At 41.6% G+C, this 18,726-nt stretch overlaps 1 protein-coding gene across 5 annotated transcripts in view; it reads right to left on the bottom strand.

Moving 5' to 3' along the window:
* Positions 1–18,726, bottom strand: part of cdc14ab (cell division cycle 14Ab) — a 153,746-nt gene that overhangs the window by 84,935 nt on the left and 50,085 nt on the right. For 3 of the 5 annotated variants that reach the window (XM_069938000.1, XM_069937999.1, XM_069938001.1), the window contains 2 exons: positions 11,313–11,392; positions 7,510–7,576 (listed from right to left, as the gene is read on the bottom strand). The exons of 1 other annotated variant lie outside the window; for it this stretch is intronic. In XM_069938000.1, coding sequence (XP_069794101.1) covers positions 7,510–7,576; positions 11,313–11,392 — 147 coding nt within the window. The remainder of the gene's footprint in view (positions 1–7,509; positions 7,577–11,312; positions 11,393–18,726) is intronic. One more of the 5 variants, XM_069938004.1, reaches the window with a different exon arrangement.

Here is an 18,726-nt window from a genome sequence, read left to right as displayed (position 1 = left end):
AATACAGCGAAATCAACTTCATGGAAAAAAAGTTACAAATTCATATTAAGACATCCAGCTGTGTTTAAAATATTTATACCCGAGGAGCAACACAGACTGTTCTCAGATCCAGAGAAAGCACAAGAATTCGCAGAACGTTTGCAGAACAGGAGAAGAGATGAAGAGATGTAACAAGAATGAAGAATGGCAATAAAGTATATATAAAGATGTAAAAACAATGTATATGTAAAGAACTAAAGAGGGAAAAGAGAAGGGAAGGAGGGGGGGAAGAGAGAGCTTTGTTATATGTGTTTACAAAGTGTTTTCTGGAGAGGGCTGGGTAGAGGGGGGAATAACCATACTGCAAAATCAGTTGACACTGCGAAAAAGATCACAATCCAAATGAAAAGGGGAGTTGTGGTTGCCCGGCAAGGGATATGGGGCAACTCAGAGAGGGGGGGAACTTTTGGGGTTAAGGTATTAGTGGATGTGGGAACTGCGGGGATACTTTATTTTTTAAATGTGTTGTCGTACATTAAGTGTAATAAGAGAAAACTAAGAGATGAAAATGGCGAAAAGGGGGATGGAGGTGGTGAAGAGGTGGAAAAGAGGTGGATGCAAGATATAAGATGGCCATATTGAATTATATGACTATAAACATCAATGGAATACATAACCAAATTAAAAGGAAGAGGCTACTAAATTTATTGAAGAAGGAAAAAATAGATATAGCATTTGTGCAGGAAACGCATCTAACTGAAGCGGAACATAACAAATTAAAGGGAGACTGGGTAGGGCACATAATGGCAGCATCTTATAATTCAAAAGCTAGAGGTGTAGCCATACGAGTTAACAAAAATGTATGAATCAAAATAGAGGAGGAAATAATAGATCCGGTAGTGAGGTATGAAATGATAAAGTGTCAGATATACTCAAAATTTTGGAATTTGCTCAATATATATGCGCCTAACGAGGAGATTCAAAAGTTTATGCAGGATATTTTTTTGAAGATTGCAGACACACAATGAAATATATTGATAGGAGGGGATTTTAAACTTAATTTGGACCCAATGTTGGATAAAACTGGACAAAAGACAAGTAAAAAGAATAAAGTAGCCAAATTTATGGTTAAATCAATGCAGGAAATGAAATTTATGGATATATGGAGGAAGCAGCATCCAAGAGAGAAGGAATACTCATATTATTCAAGTAGGCATAAAACATACTCAAGGATTGAAATATTTTTGTTGTCGGCCCATATTCAAGGGAGAGTCAGGAAAACTGAGTATAAAGCTAGACTACTATCAGATCATTCACCCCTATTATTAGCAATAGAACTGGAGGACATCCCACCAAGAACATATAGATGGAGGTTAAACTCCATGCTACTTAAAAGACAGGAATTTAGGGAGTTTATTGAACGCCAAATGAAAACATTTTTTGAAATAAACACAGGATCAGTGAAAGACAAAGTTATATTATTGGACGCAATGAAAGCCTTCATTAGAGGGCAGATAAGTTATGTGACTAAGATGAAAAAGGATTACAATCAGGAAATAGAGCAGTTGGAAAGGAAAATAGTAAGTACAGAAAAGGAATTAGTAAAAAGGGATGATATAACGAAAAGGAGAGAATTGGCGGATAAAAAAATAAAATATGAAACATTACAAAAGTATAAGGTAGAGAAGAACATAATGAAAATAAAGCAGAAGTATTACGAACTAGGGAAAAAAAACCAAAATATTAGCCTGGCAACTTAAAACAGAACAAGCTAAAAGAACTGTATTGGGATCAAGGAAAAAGGACAAACAAATTACATATAACCCGATAGAGATTAATGAGAACTTTAAGGAATTTTATGAACAATTATACCAAACTGAGAACGAGGGGAAAGATGATAAAGTAGAAGAGTTTTTAGCTAGAATTGAACTGCTGAAATTGCAAGAAGAACAAAACAAACTGATAAAACCATTTGAAATAGAGGAAATACAGAATATATTAAAAAAGCTGCCAAACAATAAAACGCCTGGAGAGGATGGATTCCCAATAAAATTCTATAAAACATTTAAAGAGTTATTAATTCCTCCTCTCCTGGAAGTAATGAACCAGATAGAAGAAACACAAAACTTGCCAAATTCATGTAAGACAGCAATAATTACAGTAATACCAAAGACGGGGAAGGATCTATTAACACCAACATCGTATAGACCAATATCTCTACTTAACTCAGACTAAGATAATAGTGAAATTAGTAGCAAACAGAATGGCCGATTGTGTACCTAAAATAGTAAAACAAGATCAAACTGGATGTATTAAGAAAAGACGAACAGCAGACAATGTCTGCAAACTTATTAATCTAATCCACACAGTTCAAGGAAATAAGAAACCAACAGTGGCTGTTGCTCTAGATGCAAAAAAAGCCTTTGACAGAGAAGAGTGGAATTACTTATTGAAAGTATTACAGAAGTTCAATCTACCAGAAAAATTTATAAATTGGATTAAAGCAATGTATAATGAACAGTTGGCAAAGGTAACAGTAAATGGATATGCATCGAGTCACTTTAAATTAAGTAGGTCAACTAGACAGGAATGTCCACTATCACCCTCATTGTTTGCCTTAGCAATAGAAACTTTGGCAGAACTGATAAGAATAGAAAATAAAATAAAAGGGATAAAAATAAAGGAGGAGTATAAAATCAGCTTATTTACAGATGACATCATAGTATACCAAACAGAACCAGAGGTATCAGTAAAAGAATTACATAAGAAATAGAAGGAATATGGAGAAATATCGGGGTACAAGATCAACGCAAATAAAAGTGACGCCAATGAGTAACGCAGACTATACAGAATTTAAAAAAGAATCACCATTTAAATGGCAAGCACAAGCAATCCAATACCTAGGGATCAGGTTAGATAATAACTTAAGCCACTTGTACAAAATAAATTATCAGCCACAAATAAAGAAATTGCAGGAAGACTTAGAACATTGGAAAGAATTACTGCTAACGTTGATAGGGAGGGTAAACTGCATTAAAATAAATGTGTTCCCAAGGATACAATACTTATTTCAAACGTTACCAATTCCTTTAACAGAAAAATTCTTTAAGGAACTAAAGAGAATAAAAAGGAAGTTCTTGTAGAAAGGGAGGAATACAAAGGTAGCGTTAGATAAATTAGCAGAGAGGTATAATCAAGGTGGTTTGCAGTCACTAAATTTTAGAAATTATTATAGAGCTGCACAATTAAGGTATTTATCAGATTTTTACCAGACAGGGGAAAAACCAGACTGGACTAAGATAGAACTAGATAAAATAGGGGAAATAGGGAAGAAGGTACCGGAACCTATACTTTATAAGTGGGATGAAAAGCTGGTGGAATATAAAAACTCACCAGTACTACATCATTTACTTAATACATGGAAGAAGATTCACTTAGAAAGGAAAAAAAAATGAATTATCAAATACCAAAATTACCAAAATCCGCTAATCTCTTTTACAATAGACAACCTTTCCATTAGAGAATGGGAGAGAAAAGGAATCAAAAGAATAGAAAATTGTTTTTTGGGAAATAATTTATTAACATTTGAACAGTTGAAGTACAAATATGGAATAACTCATAGTAAAATGTTTGCATATCATCAATTGAAAGCTTATTTAAAGGATAAATTGGGAAACAGCTTGAGATTACTTGAAGGAAGCAGCTTTGAATACGTGATTACAGACACAATGATAATTAAAAGATTTATAACCAACATGTACATTAAGCTGCAAGATAAGGAAAATGAAATAAACTATAAACCTAAGCAGAGTAGGGAAAAGGATCTGAACATAAAGACAAAAAATGAAGTAGGGGAAAAGTTATGTTCTGGAACTATGAAGAATACAATAAACACAAGGTTATGCATAATACAGTATAATTGGTTACACAGGGTATACATCACTCCTCAAAAATTAAGAAAATGGGATTCAACATTATCAGATAGATGTTTTCGCTGTAAGAAGGAAATGAGAACAACATTACATGCAACTTGGGCATGTACGAAAGTAAAAACGTTTTAGGAAGAATTAAATCAAATACTAAATAAAATTACAAAAAATAACAAAAGAAATATCTCTGGTTTTTTTGGTAACATAAGAAGTAGAGAATTAGGCCTCAAATTGGATAAAGTGCAAAAAAATTCATTATGATAGCCTTAGCAATAGTAAAAGAAAATGTATAATGTACGTCAACTTGGAAAATGGAAGAGAGCAAAGGTACATGGAAATGAATAAATGTATTTCATTGGAAAAAAAATAACATATAATTTAAAAAATAGTCACAATGTTTGAACAAATTTGGGAACCATAAATGGAACATATCAGAGAGAGCTTGCCTATGACCTCCATCCCCTAAAATGAGAATGAAAATGATAAGATGACAAAACGACTAGATTCAGTGTGTAATAAATAGATGATGCATTTTTCTTGTTTATTTTCCTTTGTGTGAAAATATTGTTTTATGGTTTTATTATATATGTTGAATATTTATGGGTTTTGGAGGGGGTTGGGTAGAGGGAAGGGAGGGAAAGGGGAATAAAAGGGGAAAAAAGACCACTGTGTAAATTTAATGAGAAACGTTTATACATATTTTGGTTAATATGGTTCATAATGTGAAAAATAAAAAATTATTTAAAAAATTGTTAATAATCCTCACTAATTTCTGGAAATCTCGGGCCCACAATTGCTACATGTAGTGAGGAAGCATTCAGAATGATTTTGTGAACTTTGCGTCCCTGCATCTGAGGTGGAAAATGGAACATACTACCTCACCATCTCCCCACCTGCACACTCGGATATCTGCTACTTCATCCATAGAAGAGTCTGAAAATCTCTCTTCTTTTCTCTTTGGCTTGGCTTCGCGGATGAAGATTTATGGAGGGGGTAAAAAGTCCATGTCAGCTGCAGGCTCGTTTGTGGCTGACAAGTCCGATGCGGGACAGGCAGACACGATTGCAGCGGTTGCAAGGGAAAATTGGTTGGTTGGGGTTGGGTGTTGGGTTTTTCCTCCTTTGCCTTTTGTCAGTGAGGTGGGCTCTGCGGTCTTCTTCAAAGGAGGTTGCTGCCCGCCAAACTGCGAGGCGCCAAGATGCACGGTTTGAGGCGTTATCAGCCCACTGGCGGAGGTCAATGTGGCAGGCACCAAGAGATTTCTTTAGGCAGTCCTTGTACCTTTTCTTTGGTGCACCTCTGTCACGGTGGCCAGTGGAGAGCTCGCCATATAACACGATCTTGGGAAGGCGATGGTCCTCCATTCTGGAGACGTGACCCATCCAGCGCAGCTGGATCTTCAGCAGCGTGGACTCGATGCTGTCGACCTCTGCCATCTCGAGTACTTCGACGTTAGGGGTGTAAGCGCTTCAATGGATGTTGAGGATGGAGCGGAGACAACGCTGGTGGAAGCGTTCTAGGAGCCGTAGGTGGTGCCGGTAGAGGACCCATGATTCAGAGCCGAACAGGAGTGTGGGTATGACAACGGCTCTGTATACGCTTATCTTTGTGAGGTTTTTCAGTTGGTTGTTTTTCCAGACTCTTTTGTGTAGTCTTCCAAAGGCGCTATTTGCCTTGGCGAGTCTGTTGTCTATCTCATTGTCGATCCTTGCATCTGATGAAATGGTGCAGCCGAGATAGGTAAACTGGTTGACCGTTTTGAGTTTTCTGTGCCCGATGGAGATGTGGGGGGGCTGGTAGTCATGGTGGGGAGCTGGCTGATGGAGGACCTCAGTTTTCTTCAGGCTGACTTCCAGGCCAAACATTTTGGCAGTTTCCGCAAAGCAGGACGTCAAGCGCTGAAGAGCTGGCTCTGAATGGGCAACTAAAGCGGCATCATCTGCAAAGAGTAGTTCACGGACAAGTTTCTCTTGTGTCTTGGTGTGAGCTTGCAGGCGCCTCAGATTGAAGAGACTGCCATCCGTGCGGTACCGGATGTAAACAGCGTCTTCATTGTTGGGGTCTTTCATGGCTTGGTTCAGCATCATGCTGAAGAAGATTGAAAAGTCTGAAAATCTAACCCTGGTCTTATTAGCCATCTTAGAAAATGCAAAACTAGAATGTGTGCAAGTAATCCTTTATCCCAAGGGATTTCCCCAAAAGTACAACTTGTTACCAATTGCCAAGACCCCACATCAACATCCGAGGGTCAGGGATGAGTGTGATCGTTCACCAGAAACTTGAATATGCCAGCCACATGAATACTGGAGCTATAACAGGTGGGAGGCAGGATAAACTCATTTCCTAACATTCCAAAGATTTTCCAACATCCACAAAGCACATGCACTTCATTCGCCTGGATGCATCCAGATCTAAAGAATTTTCAAAAACCTCAATACCACCCATGCTGAAGCAGAATGATTGACTGACACCAACCCAAATGTTCATTCCTTCCACTACTATACACAGTAACTGAAGTATACACTATCTACAAAATGCACTGAAGTTATTCATCTAGGATAGTCCAAAAGCACCTTCCCAACTCAAGAAGTCTACAACATATAACAGCTGATACAATTAAATGTTAGATATTCCCAATTTTACTTGATCATCCTCTGCTACAGGCAGTCAAAGAGGTAATGCAGGATTACAAATTTATAACAATCTTACTGAGCAGAATATTCACTGGATTAAAAAAAGTAATGTTGGCTTCAGACAACTTAATTTCTCTAAGACATAAAGGAAGATACCAAATAATACAAATTACCCCAATAACAATACAAGTATTTTCCAGGTATCAAAACATGATTTAAACATTGGAGGTCAAAGATCCATATTCAGAAGAAAGGCAACTAAGACACGATTTTACCCTTACTGTTTGTTTCAAGGTATGGACATTGTTATTGAGCCCTCTGTTAATTATCCCTTAACAATGTCCTGCTGGGACATTTCAACCATCAGATCTGTTGCAGTACATAGGTCAGATCAGCAAGGATGGTAGATGACCATCCCTGAAGAAAATCAATGAACCAGTGAGGCTTTATCATAACCCAGTAGATTCACAATCTTTATTAGGAATTCTACATGGTAAGCCTCAAGAAGGCAGCTAACATCATAAAGGACCCCCATAACCCTAGTCACAAATTCTTCTCACTGCTACCTTTGGGCAGCCTGAAAACCAACACCTCTTGGTTCAAGAACAGTTTCTAATAGTTATCAAACTCTTGAACCTCCCCATGGCACACTAATTATGGACTGTCTGCACTATTGCAAGGCACTTTTTTGCATTACGATTACAGTTAATATTTATTATTTATATATTTTTGATTTAATTCAATTAGTTTATTATAGATTTTCTACATATGCACTTGTTCAGCTGCAATAAACATTTCAGGAACACGTACTTTGTACAATTTATATGATAAACTTTACCATAATTGCTTATAAAATGCTTCTTTATGAGAAACCATTTTACTTTAAGTACTTGTTTAATCCCACCTTAAAAACGTTACAAAGTAAACCAATGTAAATAAAATCTTATTGTACTAAATGGGTTACCTACCTGATTGATGGCATGTAAACAATCTAGAATGGTTAGGTGGAAGGTGGAATTTCCAAAGGAGGCATCTCTACAAAATAAATAAAGCTAATTGAAGACCAGAGGATCTTTCCACCCCATCAGCCTCCACATTATCCTCCAACACTGCCAACTTTAGTACAATCCTACCACTAGCAGCATCTTCCCCTCTCCACTTTCGACAGGGATAACTCGCTTCAAGACTCCTTAATCCATTCTTCCCTCCCAACCTATTCTTCCAGCCCCTGATGCAGTTCCCACTGTAATCCCAGTAAGTGCAATACTTGATCCTACACGTTTGCTGTTCTGGCCACCTAGCTTATCAGAGTGATATTATAAAGTTGGTAAGGCTACAAAAGAGGTTGATGAAATTGCCTAGATTTGGGAAGATGTGTTATTATGGCCTGCATTTCTTGAAGCGTAGGAAGTTCAGAGGGGATCTTATGGAGGTATACAAAACCATGAGGAACATTGATAAGGTGAACAGTGACAGACCATTTCCTAGCATGAGAGAATCTAAGACAAGAGGGAATAATTACAAGGTGAGAGTGGCAGGATTTAGAAGTGCAGTGCTTATTTTTTATGTGCCAGAGCTCACCAAACACTGACAAGGCGGTCTAACAAGACCGGGTCTTTGTGGCTGCTATGTTGTATTTGTCTTTGTATAATTCAGAGTGAACGATAGGACAAGGAAGGAGGACAGCAACCCGTCGTGGAAGAAACAGGTACAGAACAACACTCAGTGAGGTGGGGGAGGGAAGAGGAGGGACCGCCCAGAGCAGTACAGCCTTTCACTCAGAGGGTTATGGGCATGTGGAACAAACTGCCAAAGTGGTGGAGACAGGTATGTTAACTCCTTTTAAAAACACATGGAAAACTACATGGATGAGAGGGGTTTGGGCCCAATGCAAGCAAGTGAGGCTAGAGCAAGGAGCTTGATGGTGCGGCATAGACAAGCTGGGCCTACAGATCTATTACTATGCTGTGGGATTCTATGACTTCTTCATCTCCAGTCAGGGCTACCAGCTAATCGACCATATTTTCACTCATATAACACGCACATGCATATAACACATAAATTGCGTAAAAATATTTTCATTATAACGTGCACACGCATATACTATGCAGGTGTAATTCTAAATTCTGACTGGCAAAATCAATTTGCATTTAAATTGGACATGAGACAAAGCACAGTTAATCTCCTGCAATTAACACCATATCAACTACCCCCAGAGGTGTCAATCACCCATTATATAGATGATATCCTGCTGGAACACATTAACAAGATTTGGAGATAAATCAATTAAATAGATCAAAGACAGGCTTCAGAGTTAAGTAGGATTTTAATTCTAATGTCTGAAATCAGAGGCACTTGATATGTTAATCTCCACCCTCAGAGACAGGTCTGGGCAATTATCATTGATAAGGTGCAGTGAACCAACCAGAATGTCCTGTTATAGGAATACCATGGCATTCAGCACAGAGATATTCCCAATATCAAAATTTCCCATGCCCGCTATAAATTGTGCGCATCTTTCATTGTCGCTATTATATTCTCAAGATCACTATAAACTGCTTTCTCACAGCTACTATAAATTGTGTGCATTCTTTAAATGCCTCTATTATATTCCCACTGTGATGGAATATTTGGGAATGTTTTTGGGAGATAAATTGATAAAAGTAGAGAAGGTTACATACATACACACATTTTAAAACAGATATTCGAAATACTGGAGATTTCATATTCACAGTGACTTTACAGAAGTTATGAAGAATGCTATGGAGATTTCACAAATAGCTGTCAATTGAAGTGAATGGACTATTGTCTTTAAAAGGCACAGCAAGAGACAGGCCGTCTCCTAATACCTCTTCATAGAAAAGTCATTGAGAGGTTATCATTGACCTAAAACAACAGATTGAGCAAAAGATAAACTCCTATTGTTTGCTGGAGAAGGTCAGGGGTTTTGCAAGTGAGAGACAGAACATGCTGCCTGTCAATTTGAGTCTCACAGAGAGAAAAGAGAAAGAGGGGGGGAGGGGGTCTTTGACTGCGTGTAGCACAGAAAGCTGGTGAGATCAAATACAGATTGGGTAACCATTGAACGGAATACCCAAGCTCTGCCATTGGATCTAAACTTGAGCTTATATAGTCAACCATGATAATTCAACCATTTGTACATATATCGTTAGCGAGTCATAGAACACAGAAATGGGCTTCAGTCCACCTGTGGTGCCAAATGAATGAAGGAATTTTGGAAAATTAATATATCAATCTCACTAGCAAATTCTTCCAAGATCACAGGATAAATTTAATGAGATCTTGAAGACTTGTTAGCTTTCAGTTCCATCACTTAGCTCAGTACCACTGCCCTAGTAATTATAATTTTCCAGAATTTCTCTTTAGCTTTAAATTCATAGCCATGTCTGGGATGTTTCTCGTATCCTCATGATGAATACATGTTCCAATTCATCTGCCATCTCATTTTCCATTATTAATTCCTCAGACCTGCTTTCTATAAAATCAACACACACTTTGTAAACTCTTCATTTTATATATATATAATATAATATATATATATATATATATATATCACTTTCATATTTTGATAATCAAATTACAAAAAGTGTCCTATTAAAAAAAATTGGTTTAAACATGGCAATAATGGATAGTGAGCAAGCCAGCAAGAGTTATGCACAAAATTAGCATTTAAGGGACTTAATAAAAGTGGCAACTTAAAACACGTGTTACGAACCAGAGGACCCCAAAAGCCAGCAAGAATAAATATTCACCAAGACAAATGGTTACTTAAACAAAAGTTGCTTTTAATTATCTTTAAACATGAAAACAGAATCACACTTTAACTTAACTAACCTAATTTAACCCCCTTCTAATTCTAAGCGCACGTGTGTGTAATGTGTAAGTTCAGAAAAGTTCTTTGGTTTAAAGTCCAATCTCACTTCTCATTCCTCCAAGTTCACTGATTGCAGGCAATTCTTTTCTGTGCACAGAATTTAACATTTATAAAGTTCACCAGGCTTTGGTGCTTGAAAGGTAAATGGTTACAACTGAGAAAAGTTCTTGTTGGTTTTCAGAGAGAGATTTATTGTTCCAGGACCTCCACAACTGATTCCTTTTTAATCAGCCACTTCAGTGCCTTGCTGACAAAACTTGCCTCATCAGGGTTTTCCAGATGACAACCTCTTTCTTTCAGGTCACCACAGAGTTCCTTTTTGTTTTTCTTATTCCAAGTCCTCTCCTCTTGCATGACCCACAAGGGCTTTGACCAGGCTAAATTAAGAACTGACAACCCGTATTCCAAATAGGTTTTCCACAAGCTTGCCAGCTTGTCCTGTTCTAGTCCCAGCTGCTATTGCTGGCTGTAACACTAGAACTGATCTCTTGCTCTCTCTGAGAGAAAGCCTGTTTGATTCTCTCTGCTTGCAAAACCACATGACCCTCTTAGAACAGCTCCAGGCAATCTGCGGCTCTGACAAGCTCTTTCATCTGTTGCCTTTTTGTACACATCAATTAGTGAAGTCTCTTGGGCACTCTCCAAAACTCTTGCAAAAGCTGTGAGGCCCCGACATGTCTAGCATTAGCAGAGTTCCAGAATTTCAAATAAGATCTGTTTTAAAGTGTTTGTATGTGACCTTTCCCAATTTATCTCCCAAAAAAAAAATCTATATACTCTGTCACACATTAAATGTTTTGAAAAGAAAAGAATTGCATGTTCTATTTGTGATTAAACAAAAAGTACAAAAGACACAGAACAACATGGCAATCATACCTGAAGGGCATATAAGGAGGATTCTTTCCTGCTACAAGCGATCGGTAGGCCTCTTCTGGTGTTTTTTGAAGGTAAATTACCTTGTTAAATAAAGGCAACAAATTATTCTTTTTACAATCATTTTACTGAGATTCACAATTACTGCTGAGTTTTTATACAGTTTCAAATTTATATTGACCCACAAAATAATATTGTTTGATTGCGAATATCAAAAGCTCAAATATATCTAATTATGCATCACTTGCATGTAGCTACCAAAGCATTATTTTATTTGTAGACACTCGAGAGACCACACAGGGGTGGCCAATCTTTTAATTTAGACATACCATACGGTAACAGGACATTTCAGCCCATGAGTCAGTGCCTGGGGTGTAGGTTAATTGGGTCAAAATGGCCTGTTACCCTGCCATAGGTCTAAATTAAAATTTAAAAAATTGGTCACCCCTGTGTTAAGTCTGGAGGAACTCAACCGGTCAGGCAGCATTGTAGAGGAAAGTGCAGTCAACCTTTTGAATCGAAATACTTATTTGGTTCTAGTATTCAGCTTTCTTTCTCATCAGATTTCATCATCTGCAGCCATTTGTTGTCTCTCTTTATCACTTCCCAGCCTGATGCTATCTCTCTCTTACCTGTTCGCTAAAGAGTTTCTCCTCACCTATGTCAGCTATTGGCCCATGCATCTCCCTCACCTCTTTCGCCAGGTTATTGTCCCTCCACCTAGATGAGGGGCCTCAACATAAAACACTATGTCCAGTAGCATATCTAAGTAAAATAGTGCCTTTGGAAAGCACTGAACATCTCCCCCACCCCCCCCCACCCCCCACCCCCCACCCCCCCCCACCCCCCCCCCACCCCCCCCCCCCCGCTAGAGCGGTTGAGAAGGACTTAAACTAGTTTGGCAGGAGGGTGGGAATCAGAATGTGAGTGTAAGGATTAGGGTTGATAAAGAGGAAGTAAAAAAAAAGTAAAAAATGATATGCAGCAAAGAAGACAAAAAAAACAGGCAGGTGATAAAACTGGATAATTTACTGTACAATAGAAAGACAGCAGAATTGGTAACATATAATGGTTTAAGAGTACTGTACTTGAATGCATGGAGCATTAGGAAGAAAGTAGAGATCCATGTTGGGCAGTTACACATTGAAAGATAGGACATTGTGGCCATCACCAAGATATGTCTTAATAATGAATGTGATTGGGAGTTGAATGTCCAAGGGTACACAGTTTACAAGAAAGATAGGCAAGTAGGTAGAGGGGGTAGCATGGCCCTGATGGTAAGCAATGATATTAAATCATTAGAAAGAAGGACATATGGAGTAGATGGGATAAAATCCATCTGAGTTGATTTAAGAAATAACAAGGGTAAAAGGGCCCTATTAGCAGTTGTATATTTAGGCCCCCAAACAGCAGCCAGGAAGTGGACCACGAGTTACTGCTGGAAATAGAAAAAGTGTGTCAGAAGGAAAATGTCAAAATAACTATGGGGGATTTTTACTATAAAAGGGGATTGGGATACTCAGGAAGGTATTGGATCTCTGGAGAGAGAGCTGTAGAATGCCTAAAGGATGGCTTTTTGGAACAGCTTGTCAATAAACCCACCAGGGGATCAACGGTTTTGGATAAAGTGATGTGTAATGAACCGGAGGTGATTAGGGAATTAAAGATAATGGAACCCTTAGGAAGTAGTAATCATAACCTGTTTGAGTTCAGTTTCAAGTATGAAAAGGAAAAGCTGATATCAGATGTGTCAATATTTCAGTGGAGCAAAGGAAACTGCAGAGCTATGAAAAAGGAACTGGCACAAGTTGACTAGAAAACTAAGCTAGACCAACAGAACAGAATTGGAGGTTATTTCAACAAGAAATAAAGAAAGTGCAGGTTAGATATATTCCAAGAAAAAAATATGAATGGAAAAACAGAACAAATGTGGGTAACAAGAGAATGTAATGCTAAAATAAAAGCAAAAGGGAGGGCATACAATGAAGCAAAAATTAGTGGAAAAACAGGACTGGGAAATTTTAAAAACTTAGAAAGAGACAGTCATTAGGAAAGAAAAGATGAATTATGAAAAGTTGTTGGCAAATAACATACAAAAGGATACAGTGGAACCTCGATTTAACGTGAACCCGAATATAACATGATCAGCCAGAGGACCCCCTTTTTTCCTCTTTCTGGAATTGAAATTGTTTCAGATCAAAATGGAATGCACCATTAGAAGACAAAAATATTTTTCAGTGAAAGATAAGCTTCACACGATCAAGAATAAAAGTCAAGCCCAAGTTGCATATCTGAATCAACATTTTGTGATTGGAAACCTCAGGAAGTTAAGTGCCTCGATTTGGGAAGTTGATGAAGAGGTAGGTTGAACAGCCAAATGCCAAAGATATCAGTCTCAATGATTCCCTGTACAAATGGTTCATTCAAGCGTGCTCAGAAGGCCTTCCAATTTCCAAGCCTATTCTCAAAGCTAAAGCCAAAAAGTTTGACCAGCTGATCAATGGAGAAACCTCAGTTCAAAGCTAGGAATGGATGGCTAGACTGGTTTAAACGACGTCAAGGGATTTCTCAAGAACTGATGTCTGGAGAAATTTGCTCAGCGATAGTGCCGCCACCAGTAAATTCCCGGCAGAACTAAATCTCTCTTAGAAGAAGGTGACTACATCAAAGAACGTCCATAACTATGATGAAACAGGCCTCTGCTACAACAGGATCCCAGACCGCTTCACGTCTAGCAAAATTACGCCCATCAACGCAAAGGGTTCAAACAATGCAAAGATTATGTGACATTGTTGTTTTATGTTCACAAGACTGGGAGACACAATTGCGCTTGCCTCGCTGTTTCCACCATGTCAACATGGAAGTCGTTACCATTCGAGTATACACATAGCAGCAATGATTGGATGACCAGTATCATCTTTGTCCCTGCTGTCCACGTTCATTTGAGCAAGCAAAAGCTAGAACTCAAAGCTCTTCTTTTACTTGATAACTGTCCAGCCCACCCACCAGCTATCAACCTATTAAGCCACAATGAAAGATCTGAGTTTCTTACCACCCAAAAGACACTAGATTTAAGATCCAGCCCCTAGATCTCCGTGTTCAAGCAGAATTACAGGTGTGAATTAATTCACAGAATTGTAGACAAATCAATAACGCTGGAAGACTATCTGAAAAGCATAAACATTAAAGAAGTTTGGCACTTAGGTGGGAAGGGCTGGGCAACAGTCAGCTCCACATGTTTGGAAAATTACTGGGAAAAGGGTCTGGGTCCAGCCTTTTCATCACAAAAATCCAACAAGGAAGATGATGAAGAAGATCAAGAATTCTATGGCTTCACAGATGAGAGAGTGAGGCACAAAGACTGTTTCAAATTAGCAAAGAGGATTTTCACCAGTGTACTCTGTCGATGACGAATGCCCGACATAAGAGCATCTGACAGACTCCGAGATCGTCTATAACGTTATTATCGTACCTGTTCCCGAACCATAGGAGGATGGCAATAAGGAGCCTCCACCCCCTCCCCTGAAAGTGTCTGAAGCCATTGAGTACCTCGAGGCCAGCCTACGTTGGCTGAAGACTCAGGAATGTGGACCACAGAAAAATCCTCCAGATCAGAAGCATTTTATTTTGTTCGCCCCCAGCGACCTGCTGCGTTCAGACAACGAACACTCAGTCGCTTTTTTAAGAAATAAAAAGATAATAGAAATTTTTAAAAAGCTTGCAAATACAGGTATTGTACAGGTGTTCTTTTTTTTTTAAATGCTGTTTTTTGTGATCCAAATTTAGCACAACCCCACTTTTTTCGTGATCTGATTTTATTTGGACCCAAACAATCACGTTATAATGGGGTTCCGATGTACTGTTATTTTAAAATATACAAAAAGTAAAAGAGAAACTGTAGCGGAAGCTACAGCAAAGAAACTTACAGCCACCACCTTGGATGCTCTCAATGACTGTTTTATTCAAATCCTGCGTGCGCCTCTATAAGGGCAGCGTGAGCGGAGCCACCACGTGAGCAGTGACGTCCTAATGGCTGCCTGAGGCGCGCGCTGGGCTGTAAACCATGGGGTAAAGAGGATCCCCAACAGTGCCCTCTAGTCATGGCTGTCCTGCCATGCAGGAGTACAAGTGGGACCGGTTCACCACAAGAGAGTGCGCCGCCACACAACCCCCCCCCCCCACCCAAGAAACAGCTTACGCGTCCCACCTCTTGGGCAGACGGCCTCAGTGCTTGGGCTTTGCCATTTGAACCGGTTGCGAGAGATCCAAGTGTGCTGCATTTAGGCAGTCTACTGTGAATAGTTCATTTTTTTCACCCAATGTCTAATGTAAAAGTCTTGCCGGACCGCTGGAGGACTTTTAACGGGCCCTCGTAAGGGCACTGCAAAGGTGCAGTATGCAGTCGGTGCTGAACGAAAACGAATTCCACCGTGTCCAGCTCTTTGGGAAGGCGGGCTGGTTGGGCGCAGTGATGTGGAGGCGGGAAGCTAGCGAGACAAGCTTGCTGCGTAGGTCTACCATTAGGTTCGGGTGCTCGGTTGTAGAGTCGGATTCCGGGTCGAAGAACTCACCAGGCCACGAGAGTGGCGCGCCGTACACCAGCTCTGCAGATGAAACCTCTCGACCCTCCTTGGATGGTGTTCTGATACTAAGGAGGACCCAGGGTAGTTTGTCTGCCCAGCTGGGGCCTGTGAGGCTAGCCATGAGGGCTGACCAGGTGGCGGTGAAATCTGTCTGGGTGATAAGCTGTGGTGTGGTGGAGTTTAACCCCCAGTAGGTTCACCAATTGAGTCTAGAGGGAAGAGGTGAAGTGGGCGCCCCTGTCGCTGGTGATGTATGCCGGAACTCCGAACCTGGCGATCCAGAGGGCGACCAAGCTCCTGGCACATGTCTCGTGGAAGCCTCCTTGATGGGAATGGCTTCCAGCCATCTCATGGTCCAGTCGACTCCCTCCCTGGACACCAGCAGGGGGCCCACGATGTCAACATGTATGTGTTCGAACCTTTTGACTGCCAGGTCGAACTGCTGAATCAGGTCTGCGTATGCCAGTGGACCTTAGAGCGTAGCTCCTCGCCATCTCAGCTACCTCCTTCTTGAGCCTGTGCTACACGAACCGTTCTGCCACCATTCGCACCAATGCCTTCACTGAGGGGTTTACTAGAACGTGAACCATGTTGAAGGTCCGCGATCTCCACTGCGGCGGGACTACCGGGCACGGTGAATCGGTGGAGATGTCGCAGGGCAGCGTGTCCAGGCTGTTCGGCAACTGAATGTCCTGGAGACAGAGCCCTGAAATGGCGGTATGGAGGGCTTCCGTCTCCGCATCTTCCCTCTGCGCCTGCGCCAGTTGGGTGTAGTTGAGGCCGGGGTCGAGTGTGTTGATTGCCAGTCGGGAAAGTACATCCGCCACAACGATGTCTCTACCTGCCCTGTGACGGATGTTGGTGGTGAACTCCGGCACATAGGAGAGATGGCATTGCTGGCAGGCCGACCATGGATCCTTGGCCATCGCGAGGGCTTGCGTGAGAGGCTTGTGGTCAGTGAACGCAGTGAATGGCCTGCCTTCTAGGAAGTACCGAAAGTGCTGAATGGCTAGGTATAGCGCCAGGAGCTCCTGGTCGAAGGCGCTGAACTTGAGCTCCAGCTAAAGAAAGTCATTGTCCACCAAGCCACTGCTTGAGTACACCCCCAATGGCCGTGGCTGAGATGTCTACTGAGAGCACTGTGTGTGCCTCTGGGCGTGGATGAACTAATAAGGTGGCGCTGGCCAGTGCGTCCTTTGTGGCCGCGAAGGCGCCCTCTGCCTCTTCAGACCAAACCAGGACTTTGTCTTTAGCAGCAATCAATAAGAACAATGGCCGCACCGGGGAAGAAACTATGATAAAAGTTCACCATGTCTACAAATTCTTGCAGGCCCTTGAGGGTGGTGGGTTTGGGAAACTGCCGTACGGCCGCGACTTTTTCTGGCACTGGGCAGCTCCTGCTGCCGAGATGCTGTGTCCCAGGAACTGCAGGGTCTGCTTGCCAAACTGGCACTTGGCCACATTGACTCTGAGGCCGAATTCCGCCAGCCGGGCAAACAGGGTGAGGAGATGGGCCTTGTGCTCCTTGTGGTCATGACTGATGATCAGGATGTCATCAATGTATATAAACACAAAGTCCAGGTTCCTGTCCACTGCATCCATGAGGTGCTGGAAAGTCTGGGCTGCGTTTTTAAGTCCAAAGGCCATGCGCAAGAATTCGAGTAGGCCGAATGGGGTGATGATTACTGTCTTACCAATGTCCTCGGGATTTGATGATTGCCCAAAACCAGGTCAACTTTCAAGAAGACCTGGGCGCCATGGAGGTTAGCTGTAAAGTCCTGGATGTGAGGGATTGGGTACCTGTCCAGCGTAGTCGCATCGATCAGGCGCCGATAATCCCCGTAGGGTAACCAGCTTCCAGAAGATTTGGGGACCATGTGAAGAGGGGATGCCCACTGGCTGTCAGAGTGGCAGACGATACCCAACTCCTGCAGGCAAGAGAACTCTTCCTTGGCTAACTGCAGCTTCTCAGAAGGAAGTTGCCAAGCCTTGGCATGCAGTGGAGGGGACCTTGCGTAGAGATATGGTAGTAGACCCAGTGCTGGGGCAAGGCAGCAGTGAACTGCAGCTGCAGGATGGAAGGGAACTCGTCGAGTATGCTGGAATACTCTTCCCTGGGGGAAGTGATGGCGGCTATTTCGGGCTTGCAGGCATCCGTGGCATCGAGGCGGGCTGAATGGAATGTGTGGGCATTAACTAGAGTTCTGGCCTTCACATCTACCAACAGGCCACATGCACTGAGGAAGTCGGCCCCCAAGAGTACAGTACCCACTGAGGCCAGCACGAACTTCCAGCGGAATTTATCTTCCCCGATCTGGATCTCCAATCTGTGGGTGCCGAAAGTTTTGATGGCGGAACCATTGGCTGCCTGCAGGGTGGGACCACGAGGTTGGATGCGGGTCTTGAGAGCGGTCGGGGGCAAGACGCTCAGTTCCGCTCCAGTGTCCTCAAGGAAATGCTGACCGGTGAACTTATCGGTCACTGTTCGCATGGCCAACAGTGGCTGGCCGAATCATTTCCCTGATAGGTACAGGGTTGCCTGCACTTGCGAACTTGTGCCCCCCAGCGTTGATGATAGAAGCACCAAGTGGGGTGGTGCTTCTCTGGGTGGGGCTCAGACTGGCTGACTCCTGGACAGGTGACCTGGCTGAGGGCGGCTTCATTCTCTCTCTTGGTGTGCCAGAGGATGTCCGCTCGGACCACGACTTGCCATGGGTCACTGAAGTCTTCGTCCGCCAGCAGGACCTGAATGTCCTCGGGCATCTGCTCTAGGAAGATCTGGTGGAACAAGAAACACTGCTTGTGATCTTCCACCAGCGCCAGCATCTCATCCA

This window comes from Narcine bancroftii, chromosome 5, assembly GCF_036971445.1.
Source record: "Narcine bancroftii isolate sNarBan1 chromosome 5, sNarBan1.hap1, whole genome shotgun sequence".
Classification (NCBI taxonomy): Eukaryota; Metazoa; Chordata; class Chondrichthyes; order Torpediniformes; family Narcinidae; genus Narcine; species Narcine bancroftii.
The sequence above is the reverse complement of the archived record's forward strand: the minus strand, read 5'-3'. Positions and strand labels throughout refer to the sequence as shown.